Here is a 21,246-nt window from a genome sequence, read left to right as displayed (position 1 = left end):
ATATCATAAATTACCCAACTCTCTACAGATGCCCACAGTTTGGATACACACACACATATACAATATACTTGTTACTTATGTGAATATTTTGGTAGATAAGATAAATTCCCGAAAATATGTTTGTATAATTGGTGAACCCAAGCATATATCTACATTTACATTTACTATCTCATTGTGGGTGCTAAATGTTTCAGGAAATTTGTACCAATGTTCATTTTTTCTTTTACTATTTACTATCATTACTACAGATTAAAAGTATCTAATTGTTCCAATTTGCATTTCTGTCAGTATTAGTGAGGCTGAACATTATGTGATTTTGGCATTTCCTTCTCTGCGCTTTATCTTTGGCCAAGTTTCTATGCTTTTAAGAAAGCAATTTCCTCATTGATTTCTAAGTGCTTTCTGTATATTATGTATATCTGCATTTTTTCCCATGTATTCCAAATATTTTTGCCAGTTTGATGAGCACTAGGCACCTCCATACTTAGTACTTACATGTTGGATAATAATTTTTTAAAGTCATCACAAATAAGATACATTTGAACCAAGCCAAAGACTAAATTTATTATGACACTTGAACTACAGTTACCTCTTACCATTACAACTCTTGCACACTAAACCAATGATAAAAGATATAACTATTACAGTGTAATAATTTATTGGCAGAGGGAGGTTTTACTCTGTGTAGAGATGTTTTTCTCAAGGGACATTTAGAATTGACTTAACATCTCCATGTAGTAGGACTGTCAGAAACAATGAGATGAAAACTGTCTGAACTTGTCAAAATATCTTGAAGTTCAGATTCAAAAGAGGAGTAGAAAAGTAAAACCCACTGAACCGGGTAACACTTGTAGACCATAACTCACTACGTTATTACAAGCAGCATAGCACCTGCACACCTGAGGCGAACACTGCAGGTGACAGGCAGTTCAGTGCCCAGGTGTTTCCCGCTGCTCCTGGCCCAGATGGCAAGCCCCCTTAGCCTACCCGCCCTCTCAGAACCTTCCTCCCTCTGAAACCACAAGCTCTCTCATGCACAGAATCTCCAGCCTTTGTCTTTAGCGACACCCACTTCTTCAGCCTAGCGCAAGTTAAAATGCCCAGTTTGAAGGAAGATTGGCAAGTACTCTAAGCATCAGGATACGGGGATACAAGTCTACACCAGTCATTGTAAAACTGACCTTGTGGACAAAAAGAAACAACAAATCACAGAGTTAGGTAGTTTTTGATCATAGCGGTAATTTACCATGCTCAAAATTTGAATGTCAATGTGATAACCTCTTAGATGAGAAAAGCCGGGACCAGGAGGTGCAGAATGGAATTGAGACACTGCTCACAAATTCAGTGGCCTCAATTTCAAAAGCAGATATAAAAAAACTTTGAAGACAAGAATAAAGGAAAAAGGGGTGGGGAAGAGTGAAACGGAATACCCTCTGTAATTTCTTCTACAGACTTTCTCCCAGAACTGGAGAGGAGCAAGACCAAAAAATGTTTGGATCACTTATTGTAACTGAAACCACAAGTTCTAACACTCTCAAGAGATTCTAACTATCCAGACATCTGTTGGATAACAAATGCAGCCAAACATGCATCTTTAAAGAGGTTTCCAGGTTATGCAGTGACAGCTTTACGATGCAAAAAATAGATAATCCAACCGGAGAGGAGCTAATCGGGACCCGCGGCTTACCCGTAAAAACATAACGAGGGACCCAACATCGACCCAGGACACGCTGCACCTGGCAGCAGGAGGTATTCAAAGACTCCAAAATTTTAAAAATTACTTCAGAACTGCAGAAATACAAATGTATTTTTATGCCCACTTGGTTTAAGTAATCAATCTCTCCATTAAATCAAAACACTTTGGAAAATATTCAGTAGGAATGAGATATGTTGCACATATATCAATTCTACACTGACATCAGTAATTTTTCATCTCACTTATATGTGACATGAACACAAGCTTACTCTCTGACATTTTCCAGAAAAGTCTGTCTAATCCAAGCAAACATAAATAGGGCTTCAATGATTATGAAGATTCTAAGTGTCACCTGATATGCTCAAACAAAGCAGCCATAAGAACGAGCATCGTCACACACGCTGCGGGTTGACAAAAGTTAGGACGGTAAATCTCCAGTATATCAGGCTGTGTCCCAAAGGAAAACGGTATATTTTGCCTCTCCTCAGTCTCTTGCCAGACTTTGTTTTTGGTCATCTTTTTGCCAAGGAATTTGGAACATGTTGGCCACACACAACTGTCTGTGAAACCTTGTATTGTTGATAAATAGAACAATAAGAGAAGAGTTAGGCAGCCCAAGAGAGAATAAACAGAATCTGTAAATTCCACAGGTCATATAGAATTTTTCTATAGAACGTTTGTAGCCTATCTGAAAGCTGATGTAAAATTGTCTGGGGACAAGTTCTGCAACGGATTTCTTCATTCAAGCTGTTTCTTTTAGCTGCACCCATGTATGTGAGATGAGAAACAGCAAAGCATTGCTGAAAAGATGATTTGCTGCTACAAAAGACACCAAACCCTGAAACAGGTCTTATAGCGCTTTGACTAATTCTCCTTTAGAGTCCCATTACAATTACCCAGGAGTGTTTCGAACCTCTATAGCTCTCCCCATAGGCAAGCACCTGCCTCCGGGGCTGACATGCTATAGGTTGAAAAATCCCCAATCCCGACCACAGCTAGTTGATGACAACTCCTTTAAAAAAAACAATCAAAAAATGACAGCAATGCCTAACTTTGCTTGCAATTTTTAAGGAAACACTTCAGAAAGCAAGAAATGCTACCCAGTTTATATAGCAATAAACAGAAACCTGTTTACAAAATTAATACTGGAATGGAAAATGAATCCAGTTTTAGTTCACAAAAGTTTTAAAGATTAGCATGTATTAATGGAGTTTTGGTGAATCTAATTACATGCATAGTCTAAGTTGCTTGTGCTGCACATAAAATTTCCTTTGATCTATATGAGTGACAGGAACAAATATCTCAGCAATACGTAAGCACGATGGGATAGGATCTATTTTTTTTTTTTTTTTTGTACTCTTTTATTCCACATGTCAGAGTGTTCTAGATAGAGAAAACTATGTTCAAAAATGTCAAAGTTGTATATACCAATAACACTTCAAATTCTTATCTTCTTGATTCTTTATCCCATTGTCTTCTCCCATTGTCTGCCCAACCATTACAAAAGCACTCAGTTTTCATTGTATGGCCAATATCAGCAAACACCATTACTGGGAAGTTTAGCTCCAACAAATATCATGGTTATTCTTCAAAAATAGAAACAAATTAAGTTTGATAAAGTCAGGAAGGGATAGAGGCATTTAAAGCTTGCATCTCAGTTCTTCCTGGCGCCTCACATCTCCAGAGTGAATTTCTTTTTCTGTTTGGAATGTACTATGTTTATTAAGAATAATGGAAACTTTAGTTCTGCATCATCTGTCACCATCTAGAAAACACAACCACGGGCATGAGTGCATTGGAATCTCCCAGTTGTGTCAGAGTAGGAAGCATAATCTCAATTTTGTATCTAAGGAAGAGGAGGAATGGAGAGGTTATGAGACTTGCTCAGCATGATACAGCTAAGCGATGATCCGGGTCCTGGAATCTACTTTTTGCTTCTCTGCTTTTCCCATACACATCTCTGGACACACACTTCTACACCTCTGCAAAGATTAAATTTCCCTATATTGACCATTATTGTTATGATCCCCTAAGTGATTTGCGGGGGGGGGGGGGGGGGGAGTAAATTATTAATAAAATCAATTTCTCTCCTCTGTTCTTGTCTGTCTCTTTCTCTTATCCACATACACACACACACACACACACACACACACACACACACGTATATAGACATATATTTTTTCTCCTCCTCCCTCTCTCCTCCTTAAATTCATATTAGTGACCCCAATACCTTCAGCCGCAAAAGGAAACACAAGTTGACAAACTAGCCTTCTCTGCTTTCATTGAATTATACGTGCATGCACACACCACACAGACATACACATACAGGATTTCTTGTCATCCTTGTTTTCACAAGAAGGGCATATAGATGTTCTTCTTCATCTTTTTTTTAGACAGCAATACCACATAGGACATCACTCACTCAGGGATGCCCCTCTTGATAGCATCACTTGGTTCCAGTGTTTTGCTACCGTGAACATCATCACAACACACATTTTGTACATATATCCTCATGCGCCACTGCTTGTATTCATGTGGCATAGACTCACAAGAGGAAGAATGCTGTGCCAAAGGTTATGAGTATTTTCAACTGTAATACATTATCCAGTTTACTTTTTAAAAGAACTTACAACTCTTTAATTTTCTACCAGCAACGTATGAGAAAAAGCATAAAAGCATTTTCCTTTAACCAAGATGTCTTTTACAAGGATTCACATACACACACACGATTATTTGTATTATTTTGCAAATACATCCTAAAACATTCAGAATCTTCTCAGAAGGCTTCTGCACTTGTTTTAGAAGATAGGAGGGGGAACTGTGAGACAAAATCCCCATGATTTGGACGTTGTGACATTATGGCACCATTCTAAGGATGAGGGCCCAGAAGAGAGCATGGCCACGATCTGCGTGGCAGCGGAATTTCATTAAGGTCCTTCAGAATCCAGCCATGAACACTCGAACCTCACGGCAGTGCTCTGGAATGCATTTCTCCCTCTGATGCACCATCCAGTTACTTTTCATCCAGCAGCTCTCCCTTCCCGGCTGGGATGTCAGAGATGGTTTCCATTACCCTCTGGTCACCAAATTGTCATTCTGGACATGTGCCCTATACAACTAACACCATTCAAGAGTATGTAAATATTTTAACATATCTTTGGTGGTTTTCTTCTCTCAGTGGAAAATAGGCTTATGAAATAGGCCCAAGAAAAAGAAAACAGTTTGTAGAAAGCGTGAAGCAATCGGTCATTAATTACTAGAGGCTTTATTGTTACTGAATCACAATAAACTGTAAAGAGAAAGTATGAGTTCATAAACATTCTGCCTAGTAATTGTTTTAATCTGCAACTACTGCTTTGTAACATTTTAACTATCATAATTGAGATAATGCCCTCAAGGTAAGTATCCATAAATCTGTAATCTTTACTGAACGGCACACTCCCCTTGAAAAGTCACATAGTCCTGGGGTTGGCCTCTATAGAAAAATGCCATTTGATGTGTCTACTTGCCGAAATCGAATGATTAGAAGTGAGCTTCTCTGCCTATTCTATGTTACAACATCTTTAAAGAAAATTTTCTAATCTCCTCTTCATTTATAAAAATTGCTAATAATGTCAGGAAAGACTCCAATGAATCACTAACTCCATAACCTTCAGAATTCAGACCACTGATAGACACGCCCCATGAAAAGTAGTGAAGGGCACAGGAGGAAACTGCTTTTAGTTGTGCCCCTATAACATATGTTACTTTGATGCTCTCTCTTCTCCAGCAGGAAAAATACCTTAACGCTTTATTTATAGGACTCATCGTATCCTGTTAATTATTACTGTGACGCTCCAATGCTTTCTCTCCGAATTTACTCCATCTCTCTTTCATTGTAAAGCCTGGAATTGAAGCATGATGATATCAAGTAAATATTCAAATGGCTTGTTTTGGTAACCTTCGTTTCCTTTAGTCTTTTTTTGTAAGTGTATATGTTTAGAGAGAGAAATGATTTCCCAGAGGTTGTTGGATGAAAAGCTCCACGGTTTTAATACCCTTAATACTTCAAATTAAATTCCAAAATTAGTAAAATTTTAAAAACGAATGTTAAAATAGTTTAACCAGGTTATTCTGAGAACGTTTGTGCCCAGGTTTGTCAGCACCAGACCACCTACAAGAAAGCATGAGTCTTGAGATGTGATCCAGAGAGAGCAAACTCACAGCTGGATGGAAAACAAGCAGGCGCGTGATGCCCATCTCTTTCACGGACAGAAATTGCGTCTCCATTTGCTGCTCTGGTTCATTAGCTAGTTTTCACTCTGCTTTCTTATTTCCTGTACTTGATAAAACAAAGATATTTATGTTTCTACACTGGATTTCAATGTAAAGCATCCTTATAGGATTGAGCAAGACTGACCGTCAGAATCTTAACCAATGAAGTAGTATAATTAGCCTATTTCAAAGGGAACACTATAGAACAATTTAGAGCAATAACAATTACAACTTAAACTGCATTAAAATACAATTTTTGTCATTTATGAATGATGTCCCTTTCACAAAATATTCAGATTAAACCAGAATTTTTTAAAAAATATAGTTTACAGGGGCCAGTCTGGTGGGGTAGTAGTTAGGTTCACATGCTCCACTTCGGTGTCCCAGGATTCACAGTTTTGGATCCTGGGTGTGGACCTACGTACCACTGATCAAGCCATGCTGTGGCAGCCATCCCACATATAAAATAGAGGAAGATGGGCACAGATGTTATCTCAGGGCCAATCTTCCTCAGCAAAAAGAGGATTGGCGAAAGATTTTACCTCAGGGCTAATCTTCCGCATAAAAAACACTACATAGTTTACAGGCCTTATACCGTAAAGAGTTCAGAAAACCATATAAAGTGGTTTTAATTTTTTAAAAAATTATTTTATTGAGGTCATAATTGTTTATAACATTGTGTAATTGCAGGCATACATTATTACTTATCAAACTATGAACAAAATGAAAAGACACACCACCAACTCGCAGAAAAGATTTGCAAATCATATGTCTGACAAGGGATTGGTTAATTTCCAAAATATATAAAAAACTCATACAACTCAACATCAGCAACAAAAAACCTGATCTAAAAATGGGCAGATGATATGAATGAACATTTTTCCAAAGAAGATATATAGATGGCCAACAAGCACATGAAAGGATGTTCAACATCACTAATTATTAGAGAAATGCAGATCAAAACTACAATGAGATATCACCTTACATCTGTTGTAATGGCTATAATCACCAAGACGAAAAACAACAAGTGTTGGAGAGGGTGTGGAGAGAAGGGAACCCTCATACAGTGCTGGTGGGAATGCAAACCGGTGCAGCCACTTTGGAAAACAGTGTGGAGATTTCTCAAAAAATTAAAAATAGAAAGTGATCTTACTTTTATGACAGTATCTGACACAAAGTGTCTATGAAGAGGAAAGAATAAATAAGACGGATATATGTGTACTCCCAATTTCTCTGCTGGCATTCAGTGCTCCCTAATCTCTACCAAAATTTAAGTCCTCAAAAAAATGTTTCCCAGGTTTCTTAACAGAGTAATTCTATTTGCATGATAATGAAGCCCATTGGTATGAAAGTCTCTTCAGCAATAACTCAGATTATGCCTCAACATCTGAGAGAATACTAGAAACACAGCTTCCTGTACTTCCGGAAAATTCACAACCTACCCTTAGCAATTAATTTTTACATTTGGTAGCTATTGTAGTTTTATTTTTGAGTGAGAAACAATGTCCCATTCTATGATACATAATCTTGATTTCACTCGATATCTGAAGATGTGTTCCTTAGTGGGAGACGAACCAGATAATGCTTGATATCTGGCTATAACTATAGTCTGGGGCAGAATCATACAACGGTTTCCTCACCGAATCTACTACTTAGCAAATGTGTGGCTAATGCTTATATGATGAAGTTTTTGAGAAGCAGGAAGTACATGGATACATGTTAACTCCCTTTTAGTCCCAGAATTCCTGAACTTGTGATATTGTATAGAATATTGTTTTATTTTTAATCTTAGGCTCTCAATATATCTTAGCAAAAAGAACATATATACCTCAACTCTAAGCTGTTCGTGTATATTTTATATTGTTATTGTGACATGCTTCAAAACAACAAAGCAAATAAATTTATAACAAATTGTAGTGAAATAACATGAAGGATCCTAAGAAATATAAATCTGTGAATCTAGAGATGAAACAATCTCAAGGTACAAGCAGCCTGTGTTTATAGAGAAGTCACACCACAAGGCATGACTACTTTTCCTTTTGGCAAATTCAAATACAGTGGATGAAGTGGAAGTTATAAATAAAGTCAACTTTGTATTCAGTAAAAAGGCCTCATTAACACATTTTTACTTTTAATTCAAACTGGCTGGGATATGCAACACTGTATGTCTCTCATTAGGTAAATTATTGCTAATAACAGGAAATGACAATGACAGCATTTCAGCAAAATGTATCTTTTGGTTATGTCCACTGAAAGACAAATAGTAGCTCAGAATTTACTTAATGTCATCACGAAAGGATCTGAGCCTGACAAGACGAGATGTACACTTGCATTCATATATACGTATCTAATAATATGTTGTATCACAATCACAAATACCTCCACGTTTCACTCTCTTCTTCCTGACACAGAAAGGGGCCAGGTTCAGTCCTCTGAGCTTCCTGACTTTAATCCTATGTGTCCGGGCACCCTCCCTCCTTCAGCTTACCTTTCTAGCTATTGTCTTCGGCCCCACTCACCCTTCCTAACCTATACCTCTTCATAGCAGCTTAAAGGTGAAAGTTACTGATAGAAGTTGAAAACTACGGCTTTTATTCTGGCGAAAAAACTAAGAGAAATAGCATTTCCCAATGAGCACTCCATGAGAAGTTAATAAAGAGGCTAAAAATGAAATATGCCCATAAGAAAATCAGAGTGCAAAAATTCCCTCCTAAATTTAACATGTTTCTTCACTGAAGAATGTATAATAACCTTTTATATGCTAAAGTGGATTGTGATCTCAAAACAGGTATGTAGCAGGCAGCGTTTACAAATTCACTTCACCAGTGACCTTTCTTCTTTTCAATTAAGCCCCTATTATCACATTCTGGAGCCAGTGTTCCCACAGAAACCACAGAGCCCAGTTTCGAGACTGCGAAAGGAAAGGGCGAAGCTGAGGGTGGGATTGGTGCAAATAGCCCTTTGGTAAAGATGGGGATTTTCACAAGTAGAGCAGATGCAGATGCGCTACGATCATTCCCACACCCCGATCATCCCAAGGTATCTGTAGGTAATATCTAGTCAACAGAGGGAGCAGCAAGTGAGAGAGAACCAGGCATGACAGGAAAATAGGGTCAGGACAAGGGTGAGGCAAGCGAGGCGCCTTGGGTACAAAATTTAAGGAGGTCTGTCCTTGCACGACCCTGAGAGTGAGAACCCTGCCAACGCTGTGCCGAGGCATCTCCCTCGCCTCACCCCAGCTCGGGCCCGAGAGAAAATGGACCATCTCACCTCATTCTTAGGGAAGGATTTTGCCTACCAAACCCCAGAGCTCTATTCTATTCCTATATTACCACACTCTGTAATAAATTTTTAACAATTAATTACAGATATAGGAAATGGTCTTTGAAAAACTTTCAGGAAATACAGAAGTATACAAAATAGAAAGTGAGGGTCTCTCTCCCCCACAATTCTACTTCTAGGTATTTACCTAAGAAAACCGAAAACACATATTCACACAAAAACTTGTACACGAGTGTTCTTCCAGCATTATTCTTACTAGCCAAAAAGCAGAAACAAACCAACTAATGAATGGATAAACGAAATGTGGTAGATCCATACAACGGAATAGTGTCCACCCCCAAACACATGTGCTACAGGGATGAATCCTGAAAACACAGGCCAAGTGAAAGAAGGCAGAAATGAAAGGCTACATTGTGCGACCCCATAAATATGAAATGTCCAGAGTAGGAAATCCATAGAGGCAGAAAGTAGATTAGTGGTTACAAGGTCATGTGGGGAGGGAAAGACTGGGAGTGACTCCTAAGAGATATGGGATTTCTTGTTGAGATGAGGGAAACATTCCAGAATTAGATAATGGGGATGGTTGCATAACATTGTGAACATAATAAAAGCTCACCGAATTGTACACTTTAAAATGGTGTAGTGTATAATATGTGAAATATAGCTCAACAATATTTTAAAAGATAAAAAAGTGAGAGTGTGTCCACCTTCATAGCTAGAATTTATACAGTAACTATTATGTGCAGGGCACATTTGTAAATGTTGTACTTCATTAACTCATTTAATCCTCAAAACAACCCAAGGAGGCATCTTTGAAAGACAAAAAACTTGAGGCACCCAGAAGGTAAAGTAATTCGCCCAAAGTCCTGCAGCTAGTAAACGACAGAGCTGGGCTCATAAAATCGGGCCATCTGGATTCAATGCTTAGGCACCCACTAATTACCAGTAGTAATGATCATTAAGAGTTGGGGGCATATACTTCCAGATAATTCTCATTGAGGGAGTACAGGTGCACACGTGCATGTTTGTGTGTGTACGTAGATAAAAATTATACACCCAGGACCATACTAGGGGTCAGCAAACTACACTGCACAGGCCAAATCAGGCCCACCGACTGTCTACACACAGCCCATGAGCTAACAAGGGAAGAATGGCCTTTACGTTTTTCAATGGTTGAGAAAGAAGAGAATAAAAACAAAGAGAGTAGCATTTCATGACACATGAAAAGTACATAAATTTCAAACTTCAGTGTCCATCAAAAAGTTTCATTGGGACACATGCTCTGCCATTTAAGTTTCATCTGTGGCTGCTTTTCCACTACAAGAGGAGAGCTGAGGAGTAGCAACAAAGACAATATGCCCTCAAAGCATTAAGTATTTCTATCAGCCCCTTTACAGAAAAATTTTGCTGACCCCTGGTTTATACCATATCTCATACTCTAAAACTTCCTCTGGTCATTAAGCCTTATATCATGGCCAACCTTTTGGATTTCCTACAGATTTCCTCAATTTCTTTAAATGGCTGCAAAATAAAAATGCACCTAAAATTATTAAACCTTTCCCCTGTTGATGAAAATATCATACCCTTTACCAAATTGCTCTGAAAATGGCTGCATCAACTTATTTATCTCCTAATGGAATGTGAAAATGACCTGCATTTTGGTGGCCTATGTACCTGGACTTGGAGAAGTTTCATGACGGTCTCACCTGACTGCAGGCTCTTCCCTCGGCTGCTCAGTGCCACCCAACACGGGAGCTGAGTCCCGGGCCGAGCCCCTGGTTGGGCTGCATGGTCAGGTCAGTGTTGCATAGACTGCATAGAGGGACTCATCTCTCTTTCTTCTCAACTATTCTACCTTCTTAGCTTGGGCCTATTATACAGAAACTTCTGTTCTTTTATCAGTAGTTAGAAAAGAAGAAAAGTAGCTACTACTGTCTTGTCATGCTCCTGTAGTGGATACTGCGGTGGGGTACCAATTGCTCCCCATTCCATGTGGAGACGTCCATTCCCCTGCTGTTGGCAGCTCACGACTGTCAGTCATTTCTCTCTTTGGGAATTGCCTTCAGGAGAGCAAAGCTACCCTGCCTAATGCCATGTCCCCTTTCCAGAGGGAAATCCATCCAATCACTTGTCAGCGCAGGGACATAGAAGCCCATCCACACCAACTCAGGACAGGACAATTATAAAGGGCCATCCAAGCTCCCCAGCTCCCTGAAGAATCTCCTAAGGCTCAGCTGAACTTAATCACAGGGAGACTTCTCCTGCCCAATTCTTCCCACAGCCCACAAAGATGCTGCCCTGAGAACACAACCCCATAAATTATCTACAGTCAAATCTACACCTTAGAGTCTGTTTCTTGGAGAAACTGGCCCAAAACACTCCTCTGTAACTCTTCCCAAAGGAAGAGAGATGTGACATTTGAGATGATGCCTGGAGTTAGAAGAGCACAGGTGGCTCAGCCCCTGCCACTGCCCCTTTTGGTCCAGCCCCAGGCAGGGAGGTGCAGCCTCCTCCTGTGCCTGCCCTTTGGAGGGAGAGCACACCAGGGTCCTGCCTCAGATGATGCTTTTCAGAGGCAAATTTGAGCAACCAGCAATCTCTTTTCACAGAAAAGGGGCTGTAAACTGTGTGACAAGGAAGATGTCTATGGGAATCTTCTCTGATTCTCTAGATTAGGCAGGAAACCTAATCTAGGATTTCCAATTCAGCCCAATCAATGATTATGCTAATAATTTGATCTTCATCTGCTTGATTCCTTTGTCCTTGTTTCTCAACTGGGTCAAAACTACGGAATAGGGATGAATCATGATCCTCATCCCAAACCCACACTGACGAAGAGGAGCACTACGTACAGCCAGTAGGTTAATCTTCATCCCTCCTTACTAATCATTAATAGTCTAATTTAACAGTCCTAATAAATAATCTATTTTACCTATATATACAAGGAGATGCTACCCCCACAACTTCTTAGATTGGGGAAGGTCTTAGTTCAAAGCCAGCTTGAGCACTTGAGATTTAGGCAAGTAGTTCTCAAATGGAAAAACCAAGGCTGTTTCCTTACTTGTAAACGAATCTAAGAAGACCTATTTCAGACTTGGTTTAGGGATTAAAAGCAAAAAGATATATCTGAAGTACCTCTGGCAGTCCCTTGAATAGTGGGTACTCAATGAACGTTGATTCATAGCTCAGTAAGTATCAAGAACTATGGGTCCTTGGGTCCTCTCTAGATTCTTCAGAAAGAACAAAAATTTTCTCTTCTCCACTCCCAAAAGGTAGGAGAATGAATTCCCCCCCCTCAGTGACTACTTAAAGATGAAATTATGAACAATGAGTCAATGAATCAGGCCCACACCAAAGTTGACAAGTACAAAAGTAGATAACAAGTGACAGAGAATTAGAAGCAGAGAACAAGCAATCACGTCCATCTTCCCCTTCATGTTACAGAAATCACAGAGGGGGTGCTATAGACCGAATGTTTGTGTCCCCCCCAAAATTCCTATGTTAAACCCTAATGCCCAAAGTGAAGGTATGGGGGGGGGTTTGGGAGGTGATTAGGTCATGAAAGCAGAACCTTCATGAATGGAGACCCCATAGAGTCTCCTTGTTCCTTCCACTATGCGAGGACACATTGAGAAGAGTGTCTGTGAATCAGGAAGCGGGCCCTTGCCAGACATTAAATGTGCCGGTACTCTGATTTTGGACTCCCCAGCCTCCAGAACTGAGAACTAAATGCTTGTTGTTTTAAGGCATCCGGGGACTGGTATTCCGTTAGAGCAGCCCAAAGTGACTAAGACAGGAGAGGACGTTCCCTTTGTCTGCTAAGGGCACTGTTAACCCTGCTAAGGGCCCTGTTAACCCTGGTCACACAGGCATCGCGAAGTGCTGGCTACACATGATGGCAGCTACTGAACTGGGACTCGACTCAGATCAGGCCCCAGGCATCAAACAACTCAAGAGCTGCCTTCTCTCTGCTAGCATGTGCAGAGGAAGAAGCGCCTGTGGTGGGTAGCCCCATCACATTCTCTTCTCTTAGAGAGGGAGAACCAAGGCCCCTGAGAGTTTGCTTAGAAAAACAGCTTGAACCCAGAGACTCCACAGGAAGCTGAAATGGGTGAGGCCAGGCAATGAACAACCTTGGAAAGCTCAGTGGAGAGAACCAGTAACCAAGATAAGAATGTTCCACTCATGTCAGGGAGAATGCCACTTGACCCTGGGCATTTACTACTCTGGGGAGTCTCTGCTGTGAAGCAGCATTCCAATTAAAGCTCCTGCACACTATAGAAAAACCAAGGACAGAGGGAGTTTCTTTAAACCTCTGGAAGGAGAGTCCTAATATGTCACAAGGTGTTCCCGGAAAAGAACCCAGGATTGGAGGCAGAGGTGGGCGACTGGAACGCAGAGTCTGGGGATGTAATCACTGACTCGATTTGTCTTTTTAGCCTCTGATGCCTGTGCTGTCAGGAACTCAAAACCAATAATACTGTTAACATAACTAGTCTGGTCCAAAAAGAAGCTCCAACATTTAACACTACGCCCTCAGAACTAGCGAATTCCAGAGAGGAGCTAAATGCTCTGTTCATAAATATTTCCCTTACCAGCTTTTTTCTAAATCTATTGAAAATAAACTTTATAGTAGTCTTTTAAGTCTGGTGTTATTTAAAATAGAGAAAAGGAGGGACAGAAATAGAGAGAGGAAGAGAGGAAGGATGAGGAGGAAGGAAGGGAAAAAGAGAGAAGGCAAAGAAGAGGAAGGGAAGTGAAGGGAAACCCACTCCTTTCAATACTTTTCTTCTTTTCAAAAGAGTAGACCATTGACTATTCTCAGAAAGCAGTTTGTTTTATAAATCATTAATAAGACCTAAAAAAAGGAGAGAAAGAAAAACTACTGACACATACTTTTTCTGAACTCTTTTAGGCCTTACACATGGTACAGAGCACAGACGCAGAGAGACTTAAAGAACAAGGTCCATTCTTTGAAACATAAGGTACTAGAGATCCCCATTCAAAGGAACAGATCACCAGCTGAAAGGTAGTCTTTGTCAAAGGGGAGAAAAGCTCCCAGGCCCTTCCCAGGCTGTACTCGCTGGGCGAGTCACAGCAGTTTCTGCAAGAACACAGGAATTGTGGCAAAATGCTTAGGTTCTCTAAGAATACTGGCAAAGTTTCACTTTACATATAAGAGAAAAAATATTTCAAAGTATTTACAACATCCTCCATTTCTCAATATTGATTTCTTAACTTCTCTTTATGGAAATCCCCTGGCTCACCTGTATCAAACCCCACACTTGGCACGATGTCCACGGTTCCGTGAAAGGCTCCAGCCCACGCTGAGGTAGCAGTGGTGACTGTTGTCGGGTCTGTCTTTGCGACATCACACTGGGGAGCAGGTATCCTGGCTGCACGCACTGACGGCATCAGCAGGGGCCCGTAGGACGGATCCAGGGCAGAGCCAGCAGGAGGGTGGTGGTGGTGGTGGTGGCGGTGGTGCATGTGGGCATGGGGGTGATGGTGCCGCATGTACACGTCATGCATGTGGCTGTAGGAGGGGCTCACCTGAGATGCCAAAGGGTAGTGCCAGGACTCAGACACAGGAGGGGGAGGGGCTGGGCCGGTCTGATGCAGGCCGTGTCCCGGCCAGGGGTTGGGGTCGGCTGCGGTAAAGGTGCCAGGGGGTGCAGTGACCTGGAAGTCAGGATGAACGCCACCCAAACAGGGTGCAGGTGGCGACTGGTAAGAGCTGGTCCAGAAGGAAGTTGGGAAACTACTCCGCTGGCTTGAGAGAGCTGAGCTGTCTGAGAAGACAGAAAAATAAATTACTTACAGAAGATTCAGTTTTAAGATAGGCTTGCCTCTACTTGTCCAATATTTGACAAGCAGGCTAATGAGTATGCACTTTCTGTCCCCACACAGAGGTGAACTGATACCAGGTAAGCCTCTGAGCTCCCGTGCCAAGTCAGTGCACAGGGTTCAAGTGCTCAACGGGTCCCCACCCCGCCATGTTTCCTTAGGGTAAGCTTCACAGTCCGAGGAGAGGTTCACATGTCTGGGGTTGAAAAGCTTCATTTCCTCCTGGGAGTCTTGCCGCCGTTGGGTCTGGACAGAGGTCACAGGTAACATGTGTCGTAGGTAAAGAAAGCTTATGCCATTGAAGTGATTCAGGTGGGTTGAAATGATCATGTTTACCAACTTCTTTCAAATGCAAATACAATTTTCATTCAAACTAAACATTTTAATGCCAAAGTAACACACAGAAGTAAGATCGCACTAAATTATGCTCACCAACACTCATTTTTCATCAACAAGAGTGTATTCCAAGCTTACTTTCCCTGTAGAGGTCTGGGGGTCTCTGGACTGAGAATAACAACAATGACAGTGACCAAACGCCCGCCACCAGCCAGTGGCTGTTCTTGGATGGTCTTCTTGGATCCTCACTGCAGCCCTGTGAGGTGGTTGTGAGTATCCCCGTTGCAGAGATGGGGAAATTGAGGCAGGGAAGAAGCCCAGGACTTCACGGCTGGCAAGCAGGAGACTGGGCTTTGAAGACAGGCAGCCTGTCCGGATGGCTGGCACTCTTCATAACTGCGCCACAAGAGGGCACAATTGTAACTACAACCCCAGCATGTAGGATTTGGTAAAGACTCTTCTGTGGAAATCATGAGTGGAGGCGATTCAAGTAGGAAAAATGGATTGAAGGATGGTGTTTGGGGAGGGGGAAACATCAAAGAATAGCACGTACAGAGAAGAGGAGGAAGCACCTCTGCGACTCCGCCTCAGCGCAATTTCTCCACTCAATTGTCAAAACATATCTATAGGTGACCCACTATGCACAGACACACGAGGTTGGGGATGACCAAACTGACGTTGCTTTTCCTCACAATCTGGAGGCGGACAGGTAAGTAAATGGACATGTGCAACGTGATGTGGTCAGTGCTCTCATGGGAGAAGCACAGAGAGGGACAGAAAGCAACAGCTAAACTGAAAGGGTGAGTTGGCTGGGCCTCGTGAAGAGGTCGGGAAAAGTGTTTTAGGCAAATGAAAGAGTGTGTGAAAAAAGGCCAATAATTACACACACACATACATTCACCCCTTTGAGGAACAAAAATGAGTTCAGTGGGTGGAAGCTGGCAAAAAATTAGACTACAGTGCAAGAAGGATTCAGATCGGTATGGCCTTGCCAGCCACATTCTGAATGTGGGCACTGCCCTGAGGAGCTCTCAGGCCGCTTTGAATGGTTTTGATCTGGGGAGTGTTATAGTCAGATCCATGTTTAGAAAGACTGATACCTCTAACTATGGCCTGTTGCCTACGGTGTGGTGTCACTGAATGAGCACTGGACTAGGAGTCTAGAAAGCTCAGCCAGAGAGCAAGCAGCTAAGCAATTACCCTATCTCATCTTCTGACCCCAAATGGATCTGTTGACCTCTCTGTGGCTCAGTTTCTTCCACTAAAATACGAGGCATTTGAATTAAAATTCCAAATATCTTCTGGCTCCATACTTTTACTATTCTGTGAAGTGGCCTATAAATTATTTCTATCCACTGATAAAGGTAAGGTTGCTCAGCACATTAGTCAGGCATGTCTAGTAAGATAGTATTTTCACACTGAGTTCCACACAAAAGAATCTAGCTAGATCTTTCCGTAGAATGAAGGATATCCTAAGAAGTACTCCGAAATAACAGCATTCAGAAGTCTGGTATATCCATGTTCTCACTTCATAAATTTACAGGACAGAGTTTTCTCACCTCAGGGAGAGTTTATATAAGTTGAATCAACCACCACATATGGCATTTGACTGACATCATCAGAGTGTCACTGGGGTGTTCAAACATTTCCTCTCTCCAGCTGCCCGAATGGCTGTGGCACCAGCCTTGCAACCTCTTCAATTCTCTTGTGGTCAGCCCTCCACCAGAGCCATCGTCATTCACCCCATTCATTCCGTGGACAGATAGCTATTCAGTGTTTCAAATTCAAGTCTCTCACCCACAGAATCTCCATAGATCTCAAACCTCTTGGGGAAATCTAGGAAAGGATGTCCTTCAAGCGGCAAAGGACGGAAGCGCACACTGTTCTTCGAGTCTTCAAACAGTCCTGGCAAACTTTTAACTGATTGACTTTGTTTCGCCACAACTACGATCTATCAGAAAACAGCACTTAGAGTCAAACTTACTGGCATTGAGGCAAATATGTTTTATGAAAGAAGTGTCTTCCTTTGACATACGAAAAATGGCTGCTAATGACAAGAAAAAATTGTGTAAGCTGTGAGATGAAAATTCACTTTGCCTTAAATGATGGCCATTTGTGGAATACTTCTGTCACACCCATAATGAAAGCTGTCAATGTTTAAAGTTTAATACCCATACAAGGAGTTTACAGAGGCTCCTTACATTACGTGGTGCAACTTTGTCACCATCAATCTGCCACTTTGCTCTCACACATCCAATCTTTGGGACCAAACCCTTCCTTCTCCTCATAACCTTTATCTCCTGGTGGAGCCAGAGTCCCATTATGAAAACGGTGGAAGCCAACCCACAGGCGTCTGCCAGAGATACCCAGCTCCCCTGGTGAGAAGCCTCCAAAATGTCAAAAGCACCTAGAGACGACGTCATTTCTCTGGATGCTTTCCTTTATTTATTTTCATTCATATAGACATGGACCCAATTTCATTTTAGAGATGCTTCAGCACTTTGGGCATGCACACACAAATGTGAACAATGAATAAATTCCTTACCAAAAAATGCTATTCTATTTATGAAATATTGAACTGTGATTAGTGAACATATTATCATTGAAAGTGGAAATCTATTTTTAAAAATGTACTCCATAAAGGCAGAACAAAGCTTTAAAATGCCCCAGGGAAAAATAAAATGAGAAGTAACTTAGTATTTTCCCAGTTGGTACGTCTCCCGAGATGAATATAAAGTTTGCAGAGATCTAGGCAGCCCCTTTCCAAAACAGTGTTGCATTTTACAAGTAAATGAAATAATATTGGATAGAAAATATGTTTATGAACAAGTCTACACTTCAAAAACACTATTTGGTATCTTATTGTTAAAAAAAATCTTGATACAAAGAAACAGATGATATGCTCTCTTTCATGCCTGGGAATCAATGAGCTTAGTTCATATGTATGTAAATTTTTTCATTACATGAATTCTTGCTTACGAGTACTTAATCACAGCCACATTTGTTGTATGAAAAGGGATATGAAAAACTGTGCACGAGCAACTTCCACGCAATATTACTTTTCAGGATAAAGGAGGCAATTCAGCACTATGTGACGTTAACACTCCATGGCGACTTTGGGCTGAATGGGACTGGGTATGCAGGTGATGTTAACACTGATAGCCTAACACGTATGAAAAGTCTAAACAGACTATGGTTCAGTTTGCATTAGGAATTAAAAAGTATCACTTACATACACACACATCCTTATTTATAAACAACAATAAAAAATGACAAAATTGATACATTACCCAGTACAATCCACCCAAAGCATACCCAGTGATGTCACTGTGTGATTTATACCACAGACACGTCTGAGAGACACAGAAGACATGGGACATAAAGTGGTTCTGTCTGTTTCATAGTAGATGGGGCTACCTTTTACATTAACTTTAAATATATGTAAAAGAAATCTAAGGGCAAAAAAAATTAAGCAAAAGAAAATTCAACATTTAAATTAAAAACTTAAACATTTTATTAATTTTGAAAAAATGAAAACTACATTAAAAGGACAATGGTACAAAAAATGTAGAATCTCTATCTTGTCATCTTAAAAATCTCTAGAAAACATATTCTTAGAATAAATAGTAATTTAAAATATCAATGTTAAAAGACATTTACCGTTTTACTAAGCTCAATGAAAAGAAAATGCTACTCCATTCTTAACATAAAAGGTCCTTGCTGTCATTTAATTCCCCATCTTCTTCTCTGCTTCCCATGAAAATAAACTGTCAGGTCAGAGGTGAAAGGGTATGTGTTCCGAAGTTTTCGGTCATTCAGGAATGAGGCATTACCATGATGTCCAGAGACTGCTCTCTGGTTATTTTGTTCTAGAGTTGCTCAGAATGTGCCTTTAGACTCTACAATGAGAGTTTCCAGTGGCAGTATCAGATTTCCACACTCCTTGGAGGCAGAACAAGGAGGAAGGTCAGGCCTCACTTTCCTCTGTGTGTTTGTTCTAGACTTCCCAGCAGTGATGACCTCCAGCGCCTCCTGGAGATGTACCTAGTCTCCTTCCCAGTCTCACCCAGCTAAGGACACAGGCCTCCTCTCCTTTCTTCTCTTTGCTCTTTTAGGCTAGTACTCATTCTGAGAGGTCTTTCCTATGAGCATGAGTTGCTCCAAGCAGACACTATATAGATCAATCAACCAATAGGTACTTACTTTGCAACTACAACAATAAAAAATATCAATAAGTTTACCACTCAGCATGGTTTTTAAGTCAGTGATATATTTTGCTATGGTGCAACAAACTACTCCTCTTAAACACACACACACACACACACACACACACACTTTCTGTAATAATACTTGGGCACCGAGATCAATACATAGACATATTTGAAGCCAACATTTCTATTTGGATGGGGACAAGGAGGCAATCAGATTCATTAAGTTTCACTGAGAAGCCTTATTCAATCTCTATTAGAAGGTTTAATGGGACAAGAGGTAATTGATGCGAGGTTGTGCCAAATAAAGTACAGATATTTCCTGTTGACTGTTTGCCTAACAGCTGCAAAACACCTAAAGAGGACTTCCCCAGCTCCATCCAGATACACATGAAAGTATGACCATTATTCCATTGTTAGCTGACACTCCATCCTAATCTAAAGATTTACTGTGAAATATATTATGCAATCAAACATAATTCAGTTTTAAATTCCTTTGTAGCACTGTAGTACTTGTGCAGCACTGAAAAAACGGTATGCCATAAACTAGACCCTTTAATTTAATACAGCTGGTCAGCAGTTCCTGCATAAAGTATTCCTGCCATAGCCATCAACATTGTCAATAGCCTTGAATACCTACTATGTCCAAGACACTGGTTTTTGGCCAGAAATACAAACTTCCAGAAAACAACATTTCTGGATAAAGATCCAAGGCTCCAAATAAGTGGAAACTTAAGGTAGAGAGAAAAGGCATCTGATTTTCATTTAGTACTTTGCGTCAAGCCCTATGCCAAATTATTCATAGGCATTATCAAAATATCTTTACAATGAACCTAGGAAATGGGTATCAATAAATGCATATTATAGTTGAAGCTGAGCTCAGAGAGATTTTAAGTAGTTAATCCAAGATCACGTTGCAACCAGACAGTAATAAGACCCAAACTTGAACCCAAAACAAACAGAATCCAAAGACTGTATTATCCAAACCTATGTTGCTTTGGAAATTAATACAAAATCCCCAATAACACTCTTTACTAGATATGGGAAGCTCAATTAATCATACTTTTCTCTAAGATATTGCTTTCTAAATCTTTAACTACATTTTGTGGATCTCCTATGAATTGTATCCAAGTTATGTATCTTTATCTAAAACTGGCTAATTCACAATTAGAAACAACTATAGCAAAGTCGTATTCACAAGATGAGAGAGTCCAAGATGGCGGGCTAGGAAGACCAGCACTCACCTACGGCCATGGACACATGGAATCTACGCCTACATACAGAGCAACTCCTCCTACAGAAGAACCTAGGGCTGAATGAACAGCTTCTGCAAACAAACGACAGAGGGACCACATGGAGACTAGCAGGAGAGATGGACACACAGTATTGATAGGAACCCCATCTTCAACATGATGACCCACAGAAGGCAGGGATATCACTGAGGGGCCCATGTGCAGACTTGCACGCCCTGGAGCAAAGCAAAACAATAGCAGTCTAAAGGAAATTCAGACTACATGTGAAGGAAATCCATTTACTAACCCTAGAGCATTTGCCAAATGGGTGGGAAACTGCTGGACATCTCTTTGGGGTCAGAGGGATCAATGAGCACCATTTTTTGTATTC

General features: G+C 40.7%; 1 protein-coding gene across 3 annotated transcripts in view; it reads right to left on the bottom strand.

Annotated features, from left to right (window-relative positions):
- VGLL3 (vestigial like family member 3) overlaps positions 1 to 21,246 on the bottom strand; it is a 54,952-nt gene that overhangs the window by 11,800 nt on the left and 21,906 nt on the right. For all 3 annotated transcript variants that reach the window (XM_005606098.4, XM_005606099.4, XM_005606100.4), the window contains exon 3: positions 14,500 to 15,024. In XM_005606098.4, coding sequence (XP_005606155.3) covers positions 14,500 to 15,024 — 525 coding nt within the window. The remainder of the gene's footprint in view (positions 1 to 14,499; positions 15,025 to 21,246) is intronic.

Source organism: Equus caballus, chromosome 26 (assembly GCF_041296265.1).
Source record: "Equus caballus isolate H_3958 breed thoroughbred chromosome 26, TB-T2T, whole genome shotgun sequence".
In the NCBI taxonomy this organism is placed as follows: domain Eukaryota; kingdom Metazoa; phylum Chordata; class Mammalia; order Perissodactyla; family Equidae; genus Equus; species Equus caballus.
Note: the sequence above shows the minus strand (reverse complement) of the source record. Positions and strands in the feature narration are given on the sequence as shown.